The 19144-nt window shown below is 43.8% G+C and overlaps 1 protein-coding gene across 3 annotated transcripts in view; it reads right to left on the bottom strand.

Annotated features, from left to right (window-relative positions):
* Nucleotides 1-15482: 15482 nt before the first annotated feature.
* The window catches only part of FBXO9 (F-box protein 9), a 303722-nt gene continuing 300060 nt past the window's right edge, over nt 15483-19144 (bottom strand). For all 3 annotated transcript variants that reach the window (XM_030198962.1, XM_030198961.1, XM_030198963.1), the window contains exon 13: nt 15483-16247. In XM_030198962.1, coding sequence (XP_030054822.1) covers nt 16139-16247 — 109 coding nt within the window. In that variant the 3' untranslated portion in view covers nt 15483-16138. The remainder of the gene's footprint in view (nt 16248-19144) is intronic.

Raw genomic sequence — 19144 nt, 5'->3', positions numbered from 1 at the left:
TCAAAATCCCAGAGGCGTGCATCAGATATTGATCTAGGTCATGAATCATGTGTCAAGTGTATATTTTGCCCCAACATGATAAAAACGGACACTTTTTGTAATCCTCATGATCAAAAGAAATATCAGCTCAGATATAATACAAACTACGAAAATACACACGTGGTATACGTGTTAAGTTGTCCATGTGGCAAAATATGTGTGGGAAAGACCACTAGGCCGTTAAAACAACGGCTTAGTGATCATAAATTCAATCTTTCCCATCAGAGAGCGGAGGCCCCCCTGGTAGCATATAGCCAGGCAACTGCTCACATTTTTGAAGATTATAAATGTGTTGCCATTGACCATGTAGAAACATCCACAAGAGGAAGAGATTGTGATAGGAAATTACACCAAATAGAACAGCGGTGGATTTACAATTTAAATTCCTTAACCCGTTGGTTTCAATAATAGAATAGAGTGAAATGCTTTCCTTTAGGTCAGTTTAGTTTTTACCAGTATGTGTCTTTATGAAGTTTAGGCTCTCCATAATTGGAGGAGCGACCTATCAACACTGGTTTAAATACCGCCGGCCATCTTGCAGTCTGATTCCAGTTAGGAAGCAGGCTGAACACTACTAGGTAAGCAGCTATAAGATTATATAGGATGTACAACCTTACTCTGTAACCGTAATTACCCCTCAATGCTCACAGATATATGCATTATTTCAAAGCACCTAGCAAGGCGGTGGACTTCGCTCCTTAAGAAGCTCAAAGCAAAACAGAGGCTTGCTGTAGAGCGTCACCAGCCAGGCAATTGCTACAAACTCAGATAAGTGCAGCCAATTTCTCTGTACATATGGGACCACAAACAGTGTTCCCATATGAATCAAAAGTGATTACAAGTTGGAGGTTTCTGACTGATAAGGAGCTCGCCCGATAACCACTTTAAGAAGAAAACCCCTTCAATGGTGGATATTGTAGGTGTCAACCACGTACTGTTATTTCAGTCGAAAACAGAGAAGGTTGAGCATCTGAAGTCCTTTCCGCCTTCATAATATCAGTAGCATATTAATGAGTGGTTTATTTGCTATTGTAGAAATTGAACTAATTTTTGGATAATAGTGCACTACAAGAATTAATAAATAAATAAAGTCATGGGATAGGAGATAATGTCCTATTATTATTATTAGCATTTGTATAACGCTACCAGACGCACGCAGTGCTGAACACCTGATACAAAGAGACAGTCCCTGCTCAAAAGAGCTTACAATCTAAATAATACAGACAGACAAGACAGTTACGGGTGAGGGAAGTAATGGGTGAGAAGGGACAAGGGGAGGGCAATTGTGGCTAGGAGCCAAAAGCAGCAGTGAAAAGGTGGGTTTTCAGCATAGATTTGAAAACAGGTAGAGATGGAGCTAGACGTATAGGACCAGGAAGTCTATTCCAGGCATAAGGTGCCGCGAGAGAAAAGGAGCGAAGCCTGGAGTTAGCAGTGGAGGAGAAGGAGGACGACAAGAGAGACTTGTCCAGTGAGCGGAGTTCACGGGGAGGAATGTAGGGAGAAATGAGAGCGGAGAGGTAATGGGGGGCTGCAGAGTGGATGCATTTAAAGGTCAGTACGAGAAGTTTAAACTGAATGCGGAAGCGGACAGAGAGCCAGTGAAGTGACTTGAGGAGCGGGCTAGTGTGGGTATAACGATTCTGACGGAAAACAAGTCGTGCCGCAGAATTTTGGACAGATTGGAGAGGAGAGAGATGGCTGAGCGGAAGACCAGTGAGAAGTAAATTGCAATAGTCCAAGCGAGAGGCGACAAGGGGGTGTGGATAAGGGTTCTGGCAGCGTATTCAGAAAGGAAGGGGCGAATTTTGCTAATATTGTAGATAAAGAAGTGACAGGTTTTGGCGATCTGTTTAATATGGGAAGAGAAGGATTAACATGGAAACAAACAAAACAGATGAATTGGAGATACAAACAAATCTTTATTGGTAAAACACAAACCAAAATAATGCCCAGCACAGGCTGTGTTTCACCCATACAAGGGCTGTGTCAGGGGGTACAAAATAATAAATAACCAAAGTTACAAATTAAATAATAAAAGTATAATGAAACAAATGATTAAAAACAATAAAAAACCATGACACACATACATTTGTTTTTCTGGACACTAGTTATTTTGGTGCCAGCAAGTTAATAAGTACATAAGTATTGCCACACTGGGACAGACCAAAGGTTCATCAAGCCCAGCATCCTGTTTCCAACAGTGGCCAATCTAGGTCACAAATACCTGGCAAGATCCTTTAACCCCTGCATGGGTATATGAGTTTGTAAGTTTGATAATGTTCCTTTTTTCAGTAACACTGCTGCTGTTTGTGACCATGCTGCCATCTCCTGTTTAGTTTTTCGGACCTTGTTTTTTATGCAATGCATACACTGCCATCTTCTGGAGAGCAGCAGTCAGAGCGTTGTCTTTAAACATACTGACTGATTTTTTTCTATGTTGCTCTATTTTCTAGTATTGATAGATGTGTTACCATTTTGCTGGTCTTGTATTTGTCACAGTGCCTTATCTAAGAGGTTATTGAGTGAGTATAGAGTTGGTTTATGAATTCTACTTTCTATTTTTAATGTGTTTGTCTATTTAGTATTTTTTTGTTGTTGTTTTATTGTAGTGTCTTTGGTGGTGAAGTTTTATGCACACCACATACATATATATGTCCTGTTTCTACGAATATGCTTATTAACTGCATTATGGAATATGTGTTCCATTGATACAAGGATATACAATCAGGATGTTCTCTGTTTGATTTACACCCATTACTGTTTGTGCTTATTGTAAAGCGAATGCTACATACCTGTAGAAGGTATTCTCCGAGGACAGCAAGCTGATTGTTCTCACTGATGGGTGACGTCCACGGCACCCCCTCCAATCGGAATCTTCACTAGCAAAGACGTTTGCTAGCCCTCATGCGCCCATGCGCACCGCGCATGCGCGACCGTCTTCCCGCCCGAACCGGCTCGTGTTCGTCAGTCCCGTATGTAGCAAGACAAATACAAGGGAAGGCACAACTCCAAAGGGGAGGCAGGCGGGTTCGTGAGAACAATCAGCCTGCTGTCCTCGGAGAATACCTTCTACAGGTATGTAGCATTCGCTTTCTCCGAGGACAAGCAGGCTGCTTGTTCTCACTGATGGGGTATCCCTAGCCCCCAGGCTCACTCAAAACAACAATTGGGCCTCGCAACGGCGAGGACATAACTGAGATTGACCTAACAACTTATCCAACTAACTGAGAGTGTAGCCTGGAACAGAATAAAAAATGGGCCTAGGGGGGTGGAGTTGGATTCTAAACTCCAAACAGATTCTGAAGCACCGACTGCCCGAACCGACTGTCGCGTCGGGCATCCTGCTGCAGGCAGTAATGAGATGTGAATGTGTGGACAGATGACCACGTCGCAGCCTTGCAGATCTCTTCAATAGTGGCTGACTTCAAGTGGGCCACTGACGCTGCCATGGCTCTAACATTGTGAGCCGTGACACAACCCTCAACAGCCAGCCCAGCCTGGGCGTGTGAAGGAAATGCAGTCTGCTAACCAATTTGATAAGGTGCGTTTCCCCACAGCCACTCCCCTCCTGTTGGGATCAAAAGAAACAAACATTTGGGCGGACTGTCTGTTGGGCTGTGTCCGCTCCAGATAGAAGGCCAATGCTCTTTTGCAGTCCAATGTGTGCAGCTGACGTTCAGCAGGGCAGGAATGCGGACGGGGAAAGAATGTTGGCAAGACAATTGACTGGTTCAAATGAAACTCCGACACCACCTTCGGCAAGAACTTAGGGTGAGTGCGGAGGACTACTCTATTATGATGAAATTTGGTGTAAGGAGCATGGGCTACCAGGGCCTGAAGCTCACTGACTCTACGAGCTGAAGTTACTGCCACCAAGAAAATGACCTTCCAGGTCAAGTACTTCAGATGGCAGGAGTACAGTGGCTCAAAAGGAGGTTTCATCAGCTGGGTGAGAACGACATTGAGATCCCATGACCCTGTAGGAGGTTTGATGGGGGGCTTTGACAAAAGCAAACCTCTCATAAAGCGAACAACTAAAGGCTGTCCCGAGATCGGCTTACCTTCCACACGGTAATGGTATGCACTGATTGCGCTAAGGTGAACCCTTACAGAGTTGGTCTTGAGACCAGACTCAGACAAGTGCAGAAGGTATTCAAGCAGGGTCTGTGTAGGACAAGAGCGAGGATCTAAGGCCTTGCTGTCACACCAGACGGCAAACCTCCTCCATAAAAAGAAGTAACTCCTCTTCGTGGAATCTTTCCTGGAAGCAAGACAAGGGAGACACCCTCCGACAGACCCAAAGAGGCAAAGTCTACGCTCTCAACATCCAGGCCGTGAGAGCCAGAGACCGGAGGTTGGGATGCAGAAGCGCCCCTTCGTTCTGGGTGATGAGGGTCGGAAAACACTCCAATCTCCACAGTTCTTCAGAGGACAACTCCAGAAGAAGAGGGAACCAGATCTGACGCGGCCAAAATGGAGCAATCAGAATCATGGGGCCTCGGTCTTGTTTGAGTTTCAACAAAGTCTTCCCCACCAGAGGTATGGGAGGATAAGCATACAGTAGACTTTCCCCCCAGTCCAGGAGGAAGGCATCCGATGCCAGCCTGCCGTGGGCCTGAAGTCTGGAACAGAATTGAGGGACCTTGTGGTTGGCCTGAGATGCAAAGAGATCCACCAAGGGGGTGCCCCACACCTGGAAGATCTGCCGCACTACCCTGGAATTGAGCGACCACTCGTGAGGTTGCATGATCCTGCTCAACCTGTCGGCCAGACTGTTGTTTACGCCTGCCAGATATATGGCTTGGAGCAACATGCCGTAACGGCGAGCCCACAGCCACATGCTGACGGCTTCCTGACACAGGGGGGCGAGATCCGGTGCCCCCCCTGCTTGTTGATGTAATACATGGCAACCTGGTTGTCTGTCTGAATTTGGATAATTTGGTGGGACAGCCGATCTCTGAAAGCCTTCAGAGCGTTCCAGACCGCTCGTAACTCCAGGAGATTGATCTGTAGATCGCGTTCCTGGAGGGACAAGCTTCCTTGGGTGTGAAGCCCATCGACATGAGCTCCCCACCCCAGGAGAGACGCATCCGTAGTCAGCACTTTTTGTGGATAAGGAATTTGGAAAGGACGTCCCAGAGTCAAATTGGAACAAATCGTCCACCAATACAGGAAGTTGAGAAAACTCGTGGACAGGTGGATCACGTCTTCTAGATCCCCAGCAGCCTGAAACCACTGGGAAGCTAGGGTCCACTGAGCAGATCGCATGTGAAGGCGGGCCATGGGAGTCACATGAACTGTGGAGGCCATGTGGCCCAGCAATCTCAACATCTGCCGAGCTGTGATCTGCTGGGACGCGCACACCCGCGAGACGAGGGACAAGTTGTTGGCTCTCGTCTCTGGGAGATAGGCACGAGCCGTCCGAGAATCCAGCAGAGCTCCTATGAATTCGAGTCTCTGTACTGGGAGAAGATGGGCCTTTGGATAATTTATCACAAACCCCAGTAGCTCCAGGAGGCGAATAGTCATCTGCATGGACTGTAGAGCTCCTGCCTCGGATGTGTTCTTCACCAGCCAATCGTCGAGATAGGGGAACACGTGTACTCCCAGCCTGCGAAGCGCCGCTGCTACTACAGCCAAGCACTTCGTGAACACTCTGGGCACAGAGGCGAGCCCAAAGGGTAGCACACAGTACTGGAAGTGACGTTTGCCCAGCTGAAATCGCAGATACTGTCTGTGAGCTGGCAGTATCGGGATGTGCGTGTAGGCGTCCTTCAAGTCCAGAGAGCATAGCCAATCGTTTTCCTGAATCATGGGGAAAAGGGTGCCCAGGGAAAGCATCCTGAACTTTTCCTTGACCAGATATTTGTTCAGGGCCCTTAGGTCTAGGATGGGACGCATCCCCCCTGTTTTCTTTTCCACAAGAAAGTACCTGGAATAGAATCCCAGCCCTTCTTGCCCGGATGGCACGGGCTCGACCGCATTGGCGCTGAGAAGGGCGGAGAGTTCCTCTGCAAGTACCTACTTGTGCTGGAAGCTGTAAGATTGAGCTCCCGGTGGGCAATTTGGAGGTTTGGAGGCCAAATTGAGGGTGTATCCTTGCCGGACTATTTGAAGAACCCAAGTCGGAGGTTATAAGAGGCCACCTTTGGTGAAAAACTTTCAACCTCCCCCCGACCGGCAGATCGCCCGGCACTGACACGTTGATGTCGGCTTTGCTCTGCTGGAGCCAGTCAAAAGCTCGTCCCCTGCTTTTGCTGGGGAGCCGTGGGGCCTTGCTGAGGCGCACGCTGCTGACAAGAGTGAGCGCGCTGGGGCTTAGCCTGGGCCGCAGGCTGTCGAGAAGGAGGATTGTACCTACGCTTACCAGAAGAGTAGGGAACAGTCTTTCTTCCCCCATAAAAACGTCTACCTGAGGAGGTAGATGCTGAAGGCTGCCGGCGGGAGAACTTGTCGAAAGCGGTATCCCGCTGGTGAAGCTGCTCTACCACCTGTTCGACTTTCTCTCCAAAAATATTGTCCGCTCGGCCAGGGGAGTCCGCAATCCGCTGCTGGATCCTATTCTCCAGGTCGGAGGCACGCAGCCATGAGAGTCTGCGCATCACCACACCTTCAGCAGCGGCCCTGGACGCAACATCAAAGGTATCATATACCCCTCTGGCCAGGAATTTTCTGCACGCCTTCAGCTGCCTGACCACCTCCTGAAATGGCTTGGCTTGCTCAGGAGAGAGCTTGTCCACCAAGCCCGCCAACTGCCGCACATTGTTCCGCATATGTATGCTCGTGTAGAGCTGGTAAGACTGGATTTTGGCCACGAGCATAGAAGAATGGTAGGCCTTCCTCCCAAAGGAGTCTAAGGTTCTAGAGTCCTTGCCCGGGGGCACCGAAGCATGCGCCCTAGAACTCTTAGCCTTCTTTAGGGCCAGATCCACCACACCAGAGTCGTGAGGCAACTGAGTGCGCATCAGCTCTGGGTCCCCATGGATCTGGTACTGGGACTCGATCTTCTTGGGAATGTGGGGATTACTTAGAGGCTTGGTCCAGTTTGTCAGCAATGTCTTTTTTAGGACATGATGCATGGGTACTGTGGATGCTTCCTTAGGTGGAGAAGGATAGTCCAAGAGCTCAAACATTTCAGCCCTGGGCTCATCCTCCACAACCACCGGGAAGGGGATGGCCGTAGACATCTCCCAGACAAAGGCCGCAAAAGACAGACTCTCGGGAGGAGAAAGCTGCCTTTCAGGGGAGGGAGTGGGATCAGAAGGAAGGCCATCAGACTCCTCGTCAAAGAAATATCTCATGTCCTCCTCCTCCTCCCACGAGGCCTCACCATCGGTATCAGACACAAGTTCATGAACCTGTGTCTGAAGCCGTGCCCGGCTCGACTCCGTGGAAACACGGCCACGGTGGGAGCGTCGAGAGGTAGACTCCCTCGCCAGCACCGGCGAAGCTCCCTCCGCCAACGTCGGGGAGCCTTCCTGGGAGGCGACCGCAGTCGGTGATGTCGGAGACCTCACCCCGGGCAAGGGGCCAGCCGGCGCCTCACTCGACGGTACCGGTGGCGCAAGCACCCCCGGTACCGGAGGGGAAGGGCGCAACAGCTCTCCCAGGATCTCTGGGAGAACGGCCCGGAGACTCTTGTGCAGAGCAGCCGTGGAGAAAGACATGGAAGCCGATGCAGGCGTCGAGGCTGTTCTGGGCTGTCCAAGGTGGAGCGGTCCTCCCGGTGCCGATGCCGACTCCCTCGGCGACCCAGAGCTCTCGGTACAGATGCGGGAAGGAGACCGGTGTCAATGCTTCTTTGACTTTTTCAAACGAAGCATGTCACCGGTACTTCCCGGTACCGACGAGGAGGACGTAGAATCCAGCCATCGCTTCTTCGGGGCCAAGGCCGAAGGTCGGTCTCGGGGGGGCTGTACCGCAGGAGCCCTCAGGGTAGGGGGAGACCCACCCGAAGGCTCACCGCCACCAGCAGGGGAATGGACAGCCCTCACCTGCACTCCAGTCGAAGCACCACCATCCGACGACATCAGCACTAGTGGAGGTCCCGGTACCACCGACGCCAACGCAGCCTTTCGATGTCTCGGTACCGACGATGCAGAGGGTCGATGCCTCGATGCAGTCAATGCCGAGGTCGAAGGTCTTGATGCTGTCGACGTTGATGCACTCGATGCCCCCGGTGCTGTTGTCGACGAAGAGCCCGAGAACAACACGTTCCACTGGGCCAATCTCGCTACCTGAGTCCTCTTCTGTAAAAGGGCGCAAAGACTACAGGCCTGCGGGCGGTGCCCAGCCCCCAGACACTGAAGACACGACGCGTGCCTATCAGTGAGCGAGATTACCCGGGCGCACTGGGTGCACTTCTTGAAGCTGCTGGGAGACTTCAAAATTCGTAATGGCGATATAGGCACCAAAAATAGGGAGAGAAAAAACCCGTACCGAGGAACTGGTTGACAGGCAGACGTCAGAGGGTGGTGGTAAATGAAGTTCGCTCGGAGGAGAGATAGGTCAGTAGTGGAGTGCCTCAGGGATCGGTGCTGGGGCCGATTCTATTCAATATATTTGTGAGTGATATTGCCGAAGGGTTAGAAGGTATAGTTTGCCTTTTTGCGGATGACACCAAGATTTGCAACAGAGTGGACACTCCGGAGGGACTGGAAAGCACGAAAAAAGATCTGCGGAAGCTAGAAGAATGGTCTAACGTTTGGCAATTAAAATTCAATGCAAAGAAATGCAAAGTGATGCACTTAGGGAGTAGAAATCCACGGGAGACGTATGTGTTAGGCGGTGAGAGTCTGATAGGTAAGGACGGGGAGAGGGATCTTGGGGTGATAGTATCTGAGGACCTGAAGGTGACGAAACAGCATGACAAGGCGGTGGCCATAGCTAGAAGATTGCTAGGCTGTATAGAGAGAGGTGTGACCAGCAGAAGAAAAGAGGTTTTAATACCCCTGTATAAGACGTTGGTGAGGCCCCACCTGGAGTATTGTGTTCAGTTTTGGAGGCCGTATCTTGTGAAGGATGTTAAAAAAACGGAAGCGGTGCAAAGAAAAGCTACGAGAATGGTATGGGATTTGCGTTACAAGACGTATGAGGAGAGACTTGTTGACCTGAACATGGAGGAAAGGAGAAACAGGGGTGATATGATATAGACGTTCAAATATTTGAAAGGTATTAATCCGCAAATGAACCTTTTCCGGAGAGGACATGAAATGAGATTGAAGGGGGGCAGACTCAAGAAAAATGTCAGGAAGTATTTTTTCACGGAGAGAGTGGTAGATGCTTGGAATGCCCTCCCGCAGGAGGTGGTGGAGAGGAAAACGGTAACGGAATTCAAACGTGCGTGGGATAAACAAAGGAATCCTGCTCAGAAGGAAGGGATCGCCAGAAGCTTAGCCGGTGGTGGGAGGCAGGGCTGATGGTTGGGAGGTGGGGATAGTGCTGGGCAGACTTATACGGTCTGTGCCCTGAAAAAGACTGGTACAAATCAAGGTAAGGTATACACAAAAAATGGCACATGTGAGTTTATCTTGTTGGGCAGACTGGGTGGACCGTGCAGGTCTTTTTCTGCCGTCATCTACTAGGTTACTATGTAACAGTTCTGAGCCATCAGGTGTGATACAGTTGAGGAGTAGCCTAGTAACTCTCCATAGCCTCAGGTACAAAATTAGATAGTGAACTCTCCAGGGACAGGGAAATACCTACTGTACCAGAATGTAATTCACCTTAAGCTACTACAGGACAAAGGTGTGAGCAATATCCAAATATAAGATCTGCTATGTTACGGCATGAGAACTGGCACTAAATGTGATTCTATAAAGGGCACATGCGCTTTATAGAATCTTACATAGCGCTGATCTTTTCCGACACCCATTTTGACCACTGTTTATAGAATCCAGCCCATAAGTACATAAGCATTGCCACACTGAGACAGACCAAAGGTCCATCAAGCCCAGCATTCTGTTTCCAACAGTGGCCAATCCAGGTCACAAACACCTGGCAAGATCCCAAAAACTACAAACATTTTGTGCTGCTCATCCCAGAAATAAGCAGTGGAGTTTCCCCAATTCCATTTTAATAATGGTCTATGGACTTTTCCTTTAGGAAGCCGTCCAAACCTTTTAAAAATTCCACTAAGCTAACCGCCTTTACCACATTCTCTGGCAACGAATTCCAGAGTTTAATTACAAGTTGAGTGAAGAACAATTTTCTCCGATTCGTTTTAAATTTACTACATTGTAGCTCCATCGCATGCCCCCTAGTCCTAGTATTTTTTTGAAAGAGTAAACAAACGATTTACGTCTACCCGTTCCATTCCACTCATTTTATAGACCTCTATCATATCGCCCCTCAGCCATCTTTTCTCCAAGCTGAAGAGCCCTAGCCTCTTCAGCCTTTCCTCATAAGGAAGTCATCCCATTCCCTTTATCATTAGAGTCGCCCTTCTCTGCACCCTTTCTAATTCCACTAATTCCAGAATTGAGCATAATATTCGAGGTGCGGTCGCACCATGGACCGATAAAAAAGGCATTATAATGTCCTCACTTTTGTTTTCCATTCCTTTCCTAATCATACCTAACATTCTATTTGCTTTCTTAACCGCCGCAGCACACTGAGAAGAGGGTTTCAACGTATCATTGATGACGCAGAGATCCCATTCTTGGTCGGTGACTTCTAACGTGGAACCTTGCACTACGTAGCTATAGTTCGGGTTCCTCTTTCCCACGTGTCACTTTGCACTTGCTCACATTAAACATCATCTGCCATTTATACACCCAGTCTCGTGAGGTCCTCTTGTAATTTTTCACAATCCTCCCACGATTTAACAACTTTGACTAACTTTTAGGCATATTTTCAAAGCACTTAGCCTTCCAAAGTTCCATAGAAACCTATGGAACTTTGGAAGGCTAAGTGCTTTGAAAATATGCCTATTTGTGTTGTCAGCAAATTTAATTACCTCACTAGTTACTCCCATCTCTAGATCATTTATTTATTTATTTATTTTTATTTATTAAATTTCAAAATAATACATTCACAGTAATAAATGTATTGAAATCAGGAAATACATCCAAAAGATTAAAGAACAATCCATTACATTTCCATGGATTTTCAAAAGAATATCTTTCTTACTTAGACCACTATAAACGATCAAGATACAAGGTATTAATCATAGGAAACAAAAAGAGTAAAAAAAAACTCTTACAATAAACATAAGGAGGACAGAATCACAAGTTTGCCTATGGTTTCAGCTCCCTACTGGTGCCTCCAAGGCTTGAAGATCCCTGCTTTCTTTACTTATTAATAGGAGCTTCAATTTTTCTGGATCAAAAAAAACATAATGAACATTACCAAAAGAAACAAGACATCTGCATGCAAATTTCAGCTTAAATGATCCTCCCAGGGAGAGAGTTCGAGGCCTAAGCCCCAAAAATTCTCGCCTTTTCTTTTGTGTAGGTTTGCTGACGTCAGGAAAATCATTTATTTATTTGTTACATTTGTATCCCACATTTTCCCACCTATTTGCAGGCTCAATGTGGCTTACATAGTACCGGAGAGGCGTTTGCAGACTCTGGTGTGAACTACAAAGTGATGTTGTGGTAAGATAAAGTTCATGTGGAACAGTCAGCGGAAGAGTTGTGTTATGTCCATTACGTACTTTACTTTTGTTGTGTTGCAGAGATCAGGCATTGTGTCGAAAGATGGGCGCCCTTCTCTTTCGAAAATAAGCCTGCTAGTCTCCCAGTCTTGTAAGGTCCTCTTGTAATTTTTCACAATGCTCCTGCGATTTAACAACTTTGAATAACTTTATGTCATCAGCAAATTTAATTACCTCACTAGTTACTACCATCTCTAGGTCATTTATAAATATGTTAAAAAGAAGCGGCCCCAGCACAGACCCCTGAGGAACCCCACTATCTACCATTCTCCATTGAGAATACTGACCAATTAACCCTACTCTCCATTTTCTATCTTTTAACCAGTTCTTAATCGACAATACAACACTACCTCCTATCCCATGACTCTCCAATTTCCTCTGGAATCTTTCATGAGGTACTTTGTCAAATGCATTTTGAAAATCCAGATACACAATATAAACCGGCTCACCTTTATCCACGTTTGTTCACCCCTTCAAAGAAGTGTAATAGATTGGTGAGGCAATATTTCCCTTCACTAGATCGATGTTGGCTTTATCTCATAAATCCATGCTTTTGAATATGCTCTGTAATTCTGTTCTTTATAATAGTCTCTACATTTTGCCCAGCGCTGATGTCCCTCTGGAACCTTTTTAAAATATCGGCGTTACATGGTCTACCCTCCAATCTTCCCTGAGGTTACCTATGTAATTCAATGTCTACCTTTCCCTAAGTTTAAAAAAAAATTTCCCAGCAAATTCTTACCAGTGAAGATCTATTCTTCTCGGGAAGACTTCTCTTAGCATCTTTTCTGGACTCGCACTTAAAGGCGAGGAGGGAAGTTTTTCTATAACTGTACTAGAGAGACAACTGTTAGAGCTACACTGGGTACCTCTTGTTTGGATTCTTCCAACATAGAGGAGGCAGGGCTTAACTAATACTTTTATTTGCAGTATATTAAATAAAGTTGAAATATGAAATGTTGTGGCTGAATTTCTATCCCCTTCTCCCTCTCCAAGGAAATGGAGCTGTTTGTGAGGGGAGTGTGACTTCAGCCGTATAGATACCAAGAACTACCTGCCAGCTGATCCACACAAAGAACATTGTGAGGGCAGTTCTATAACGTGGCAACCCCAATTAAGTGTGCTGATGCTGCACACTGAGCGCCAAGATGGCATTATAAAATACTACCATAAATACAAATTAGTGCAGCTAAATTTAAGTGTAATCATTTACACCAAGTCAACAGCAGGTGTAAATAGGTCAGCCTAAGGTCATATCTGAGTGCTACAGCATGCAACTGGACAGGCTATGGGCATGTCTCCATCTTATGCACATAAAACTTACAGAATATTATAATGTGCTTTGCATGGTGAACTTAGGCTCCTAGATTCCGTGTTATTTATTGCTAACTTGAAATGTTCACAGAAATAAAATGGAATCATGACATTTAGGGTTTTATAAAGAAAATACGACAATTTAAACATAATTCTGGCACCAACTGGTAACCAATGCAGCTTAATACACAAAATATGACTACTGTAGCTACACCCTAACAAGTTTAGAGAGCATACATAAAGTAACCTAACACAAGTTTTCATGAAAGATACAGAAAAGGTGGACTTTTAAGAAAACATTTATTTCATTCTGGCCAAGCCCAACAGTTGAAACAGACTTAGGACAAATTTTTAGATTGTCAATTCAGAGGCACAAGAACAGTGTGGTCTGTCACAAGAGCAGTTTTTTCTGTGTATTTCATTGTTTTTTGACCTTGAAATAAATACATTGTTTTTTTAAACATCATTTTCAAATGGTATTGTTAGTGGCCAGTTTAAAATAATTGCAACAGAGATTTTAAATGTCAATTATTTACCTTATTTTGTGGAAACACCCCTTTTATAGAAGTCTTATAAATATTTTATACAGAGGTCTAATTTTAGCACCCAAGCAAATAGTATTGTCAGGTCAATGTGGGAAAAACTTAACAAATAAGTCATGCACAAAATAGGTCAATAAAATGGATAACATGCCCAAACTTTATGAAAACCTGGATGAATCCAAAAGATAATTTTCTATAAGCTGCCACAATGCTGTTCATTGCTCCATGATGTTAAATGAGCAAGTCTCATGTTTCTTCCCAATCTACAACTTCTAGGTCAGAACTACTCAGAAAAGCAAAGCTTATCCAGCTGGCACTATTCTACTTGCTCATGACATGCGGTTACCAGCTACTCAGTGGTGTGTGTGATAAGCAGAGAGACAACACTCAATGTTTCGTAATGGCTCTTTCCTGCAATATAAGTAGTCTCTGTAGCTTAAGATAAAACCCACTTAAGGCATATTTTTGCTGCAATAAGTTGTATAAAGGAAGGAGTTCCTTCTTATCTTACAGTTTAAATTCTATGGAATACAGAAAAGTAGCAGGTATCATATTTCGTATCACATGGTGTCTGCACCTTCATCTTTCTCACTAGCCTATTTAAAGGCAGATGTGCAAGGTTGAGACAAATTTTGATGATATTCAGTAAGAGCAGAGAAAAGTTTGAGACAGAATATGAACAATGAGCTGATATAGCATGGCAATTATAACACTTGGGTAAACAGGATTCAAACAACTAATTTCCACAAAGTGATTTCCAGTAGTGTAAGCAAACTTTAATATTTATGCAGAAGATATTTTTCTGTACCTTTTAAAAATATCTTCTGGCTTTTCAGTTTTCCTGTCACAATGTAAGCATTAGAACAGGTCCACACAGTACAGACCAAGAGCTGAACTCAAATGCTGAGGCAATAGTTAAAGAATGGATGCCTCCACAGCCTCCAAACATAAAAGTAAAATGTTAAAATAACAACTTACATATTTGAATTTTGAATTTAAAGCAGCCCACACTGGCCAACAAGTTACTTTTATTTATTTTTTTTTTCCAAATGTTTATTTTTAAGTGTCTAATCTCTATACTATATTTCCATCGAAATAAAGGGAAAGAAAGCCCTTCACCAGAAGCATTTTCAAAATTAATTTTAATAACTATGAAATGCTTTATGTTCCTAATAAAGGAATATTGTGTCTTTCACCAGCTAAATTAGAACAGCAAAGGCAAAAAGTCTGCACACCTGAACAACAACAAAAATTAAATAAAAAAAAAAAACCAAAACATAAACAAAACACCTCTCCCTGAATGGCATTCCATAAGTTCCACCTTGCCTTTTCCTTTAAACAAAATAGGGACTTGACAAGAGAAGAGATGCCTTTGTTATACAGAGTTTAAAGCATACAGTGTAAAGTAGGCAGTGCTATATTAAAATATTTTAAAATTAGTTAAAACCTGACCATATGCAACTTCTGATGAAAACTGAAATTTGTAGTTACATCACATCTCAAAAACCAGAACTCAGATTTAAATACGTGACCAAAATATCTTTCAAATTTCTTTCCTACAATTGCTAATTCATTATATGAATATATAGATAGCTTTCTCTTTAGCCAGCTATCTAATGCTATAAACAAGGAACTGTGGCTTTGAAAGTCTTTAGCATAAAAATGCAACTTCAGGCTGCATAACTGAACAATGGACGGAAACTATCAAAAATAAGATGGTGAAGAAAATTAAAACATTACCAATTAACAAATGGGTCCTTTTACTACACTGCGATAAAAGTGGCCTTAACATGCCCTTATGTGGGGGTTTTCCCCACGTGCTAAGGCCATTTTTTTTGCAGCCGGAAAATAGCTGATTTTCTATTTTTCCTATTAATGGCCATGCGCTAATATTGCCATTAACAATGCAGCCATTAAAAAATTTACCGCATGAGCACTTACACTCCTGTGGTAATCCTGTGCTAACCAATTAGCGCACGGTGATGTAGCTGTGCTGATTAGCGCAGGGATACCCACACTCTGCTCCCCCCAACAAAAAAATATTAGTGCCCATATTAGTGCACACTGATTAGGAACTTACCACAGGACAACAGAGTACATCCCGCAGTAAGCCATTTTTTAAGCTATGGTAACACACTAGCGCTTACCAAAGTTTAGTAAAAGGGCCCCAAAGATAGAGAAAGGTTGTATCCATAAATCTTTACACAACTCATTGCTATAAACCAGGGAATCAAATCAAAACAGCAATGGAACATGGATCAAGATTTGAAACTCCACCCAAGAATCTGTCTCTCTCTCTCTACAAAGAACTGCTCAAAAATGTGTTTTAAAAAAATTAAAGATGATAAAAAAAATGTTTGATGCAATTTTTTTCACAACATAAATGTACTTAGAACAGTTTATAATATGATTTCAAAATAAAAATACAACTCCCAAATAATCAAACAGAACATATAATCAGCAGACAAATTTTCCAGAAAAATTCTGAACAAAACATGTTGTAAATCTCATATGTACATAACTTAAGTGCTGTTTTGCTAGTTTATATTCATGCACTAGTTGCAAGAGGAGAGGTGCAGGCTTCTTACAGAGGCTTTTCTGAGAATGCAGTGAAACTTTTCACACGAGCAAAGAACAGAGGCGTATACATCTTGTCAATTTCAAAGGTGGTGACAGCAGTCTCACCAGTAGATCTGAAACAGAAGGACATTTACAAACAAAGTCATCACATGGCCTCTTTTCTCATTACTGCAACCAAGAAAGATCAACTCTGAGCTGCAATGGCTAAAAGAGGGGACACTGATTGATGCTGCTTTGCCACTATGAACACAGCCATATACAAAGGGGGTAGAAAGCTCATTTTCCACAGATTATTGGATAAAACTCATCAAGGTTTCTAACTTTCTAAGCAATAAAGCAAAGTTAGTCACCTGTAGCAGATGTTCTCCGCAGACAGCAAAATGAATATTCTTATTACTTATGGGCAAGATCATCAATAGAAGCCTGGTGTGGAAATCCCCCCCCCCCCCCCCCATCGTTCTTTTCTGGAAGTTTTTGGAAGCGCTTCACTGAGCAAGTGAACGTCTTCCCACCAGCCATCATTAAGTGGGACCAGACTAGTATAATATCTGACAGAATCCAACTCCAAGGGGAGAAGGCTGGGGTAATAAGAACATTCATTCTGCTGTCCTTGGAGAACACCTGTGGACAAACAAGATGGAAATTTTATTTACTTATGGAAATCCCTATCTATCAGGCTGTCTGAAATGAAAAAGGGAGACCTGCAACAGGTCTAGTGACCAAATTGAGAACTGTAATTAGCCTTTTTTTTTGGGAACAGAAATAAATGAGCCTAGAGGGATGGAGTTAAATTGTAGACCCCAAATAAATTCTGAAGCACTGACCAAACCAGCTGTCATGCTACGAATCCTGTTCTAAACAGTAGTGTGATGTGAATATGTGGACTGAGGACATAGGAGCTGACTCTGTGGGTGCTTGAGCACCCCCAATATTGAGAAAATTCCTTGTATGTGTCCAGGAAGGGGTTATTTCCATTGGGCTTAGCACCCCCAATAATTTTGAAAATTTGGCGCCTATGACTGAAGACCATGTTGGTGTAATCCACCCTTCGCCAAAGAGTTTTGGGCGATTTATTAAATACTCCATTCTGTTAGGAAAGAAGTGTAAATTTCAAAAGTAACTGGAGTCGGAGCTTCCTACATTGGCCCAATGGCATTCATCTATGTTACAATTGGTGGCGTTGGAGAAACGTTTGTTTCTTCGATGGATTCTGCACATGGCCACCAGTTTCAACTTTGTTGGGAGCCGTTCTGGAACTCTCTCACATCAGTCTCTTGTAGCCGGCTACTTAACATAGCAACATAGTAAATGACAGCGGATAAAGAACTGAACGGTCCATCCAGTCTGCCCAACAAGATAAACTAATTTTACATGGTATGTGCTACTTTAAATATATACCCGAGTTTAATTTGTCCCTGCCTTTCTCAGGGCACAGACCGTAAAAGTCCGCCAGCACTGTTCTTGTACTAAAAGTTCTGAAGCTAACGTTGAAGTCCCTTAAAATTTACACTCCAGCCCATCCATATCTATTCAGCCACAATCAGGGTGCACACTGTAGAAGTCCGCCGAGCATTGGTTTTACTCTACAAGTACCGGCGTCGCAACCCAATCTCCGCTAAGATTCCGTACTTCCATTCCTTCTACACAGGATTCCTTTGCGTTTATCCTACGCATTTTTGAATTCCATTACCGTAGAATTAATCAGTGACATTTGTTATTCCATGATACCACACTTAGAAAATGGAGGGGCAATGGTAGTGGGGAATTAGATTCATGGGGGAGGCTATCTATTTGACGTTATAATTTGAAAACTGATTTGCAATTAACATGATTTTTGTATGTTTGCAATTGTATTAATAAGCATGAGTTTAAAAAAACAAAACAAAACCAAAAACAAAGGTCCCAGCACGGACCCCTGGGGAATCCCACTATCTACCCTTCTCCATTGAGAATATTGACCATTTAACACTACTCTCTGTTTTCTATCTTTTAATCAGTTTATAATCCACAATAGAACACTACCTCCTATCCCATGACTCTCCAATTGCCTCTGGAGTCTTTCATGAGGTACTTTATCAAATACCTTTTGAAAATCCAGATGCACAATATCAATCGGCTCACCTTTATCCGCATGTTTGCTCAACCCTTCAAAGAAATGTAGTTCAAGATTTCCCTTCACAAAATCCATGATGGCTTTGTATCATTAATCCATGCATTTGAATATGCTCTGTAATTTTGTTCTTTATTAATATAATTTTTATTGATTTCATATACTTAGAGATATCAACACTGCATAGTGTAATACAGCCAATAATTACAAAATAAACATGAAAAGAATACTTCAAATAACTATACATCACTTGGCTTCTTTAGACCTCTATATAAGAGAAGGGGGGGTAGGAATCTGTGAAGTTAACACCACTTTACAAACTTAAGTTAGGCAATATTTATGGTTCCGTATATCCCATTACAAACTTTATCTCTGCGGTTCTCTACCATCTAGGAAGGTCTGGAGTTGATCAGGTGTGTAATATATATATTTTACGTGATTTAATCTAATAACACATTTGCAGGGATATGCCAGTAGGAAAGAGCCCCCTAATTCCAGAACTTTAGACCTCATAGAAAGAAATTTTTTTTCGCTTTTCCTGAGTGAATTTAGTCACATCAGGATAAAGCCAAATCTTCTGACCAGCAAATATCCTATTTGTTGACTTAAAATAAAGACGCATTACTGCATTTAAGTCCTGTTGAAAAACAAACGAAACTAACAATGTCCCTCCTTTCAGGTGCATCTTCAATAGTCTGTTCCAAAATGGCTGTGACATTTTGCAAATCTGTTGGGTTCTTTGTATCTATTTTTTTCATTGTAGTTGGTATATAATAAATCTTGTTCAACGGGGGAAACACTTCTTGAGGAAATTTCAGATTTTCTTTCAAATATCTGTTAAACATGTCATTTGGTGATACAGCCAGCAACCTTGGAAAATTCAATACATGGAGATTCAAT

Source organism: Microcaecilia unicolor, chromosome 3 (assembly GCF_901765095.1).
Source record: "Microcaecilia unicolor chromosome 3, aMicUni1.1, whole genome shotgun sequence".
Taxonomy (NCBI): Eukaryota; Metazoa; Chordata; class Amphibia; order Gymnophiona; family Siphonopidae; genus Microcaecilia; species Microcaecilia unicolor.
The sequence above is the reverse complement of the archived record's forward strand: the minus strand, read 5'-3'. Positions and strand labels throughout refer to the sequence as shown.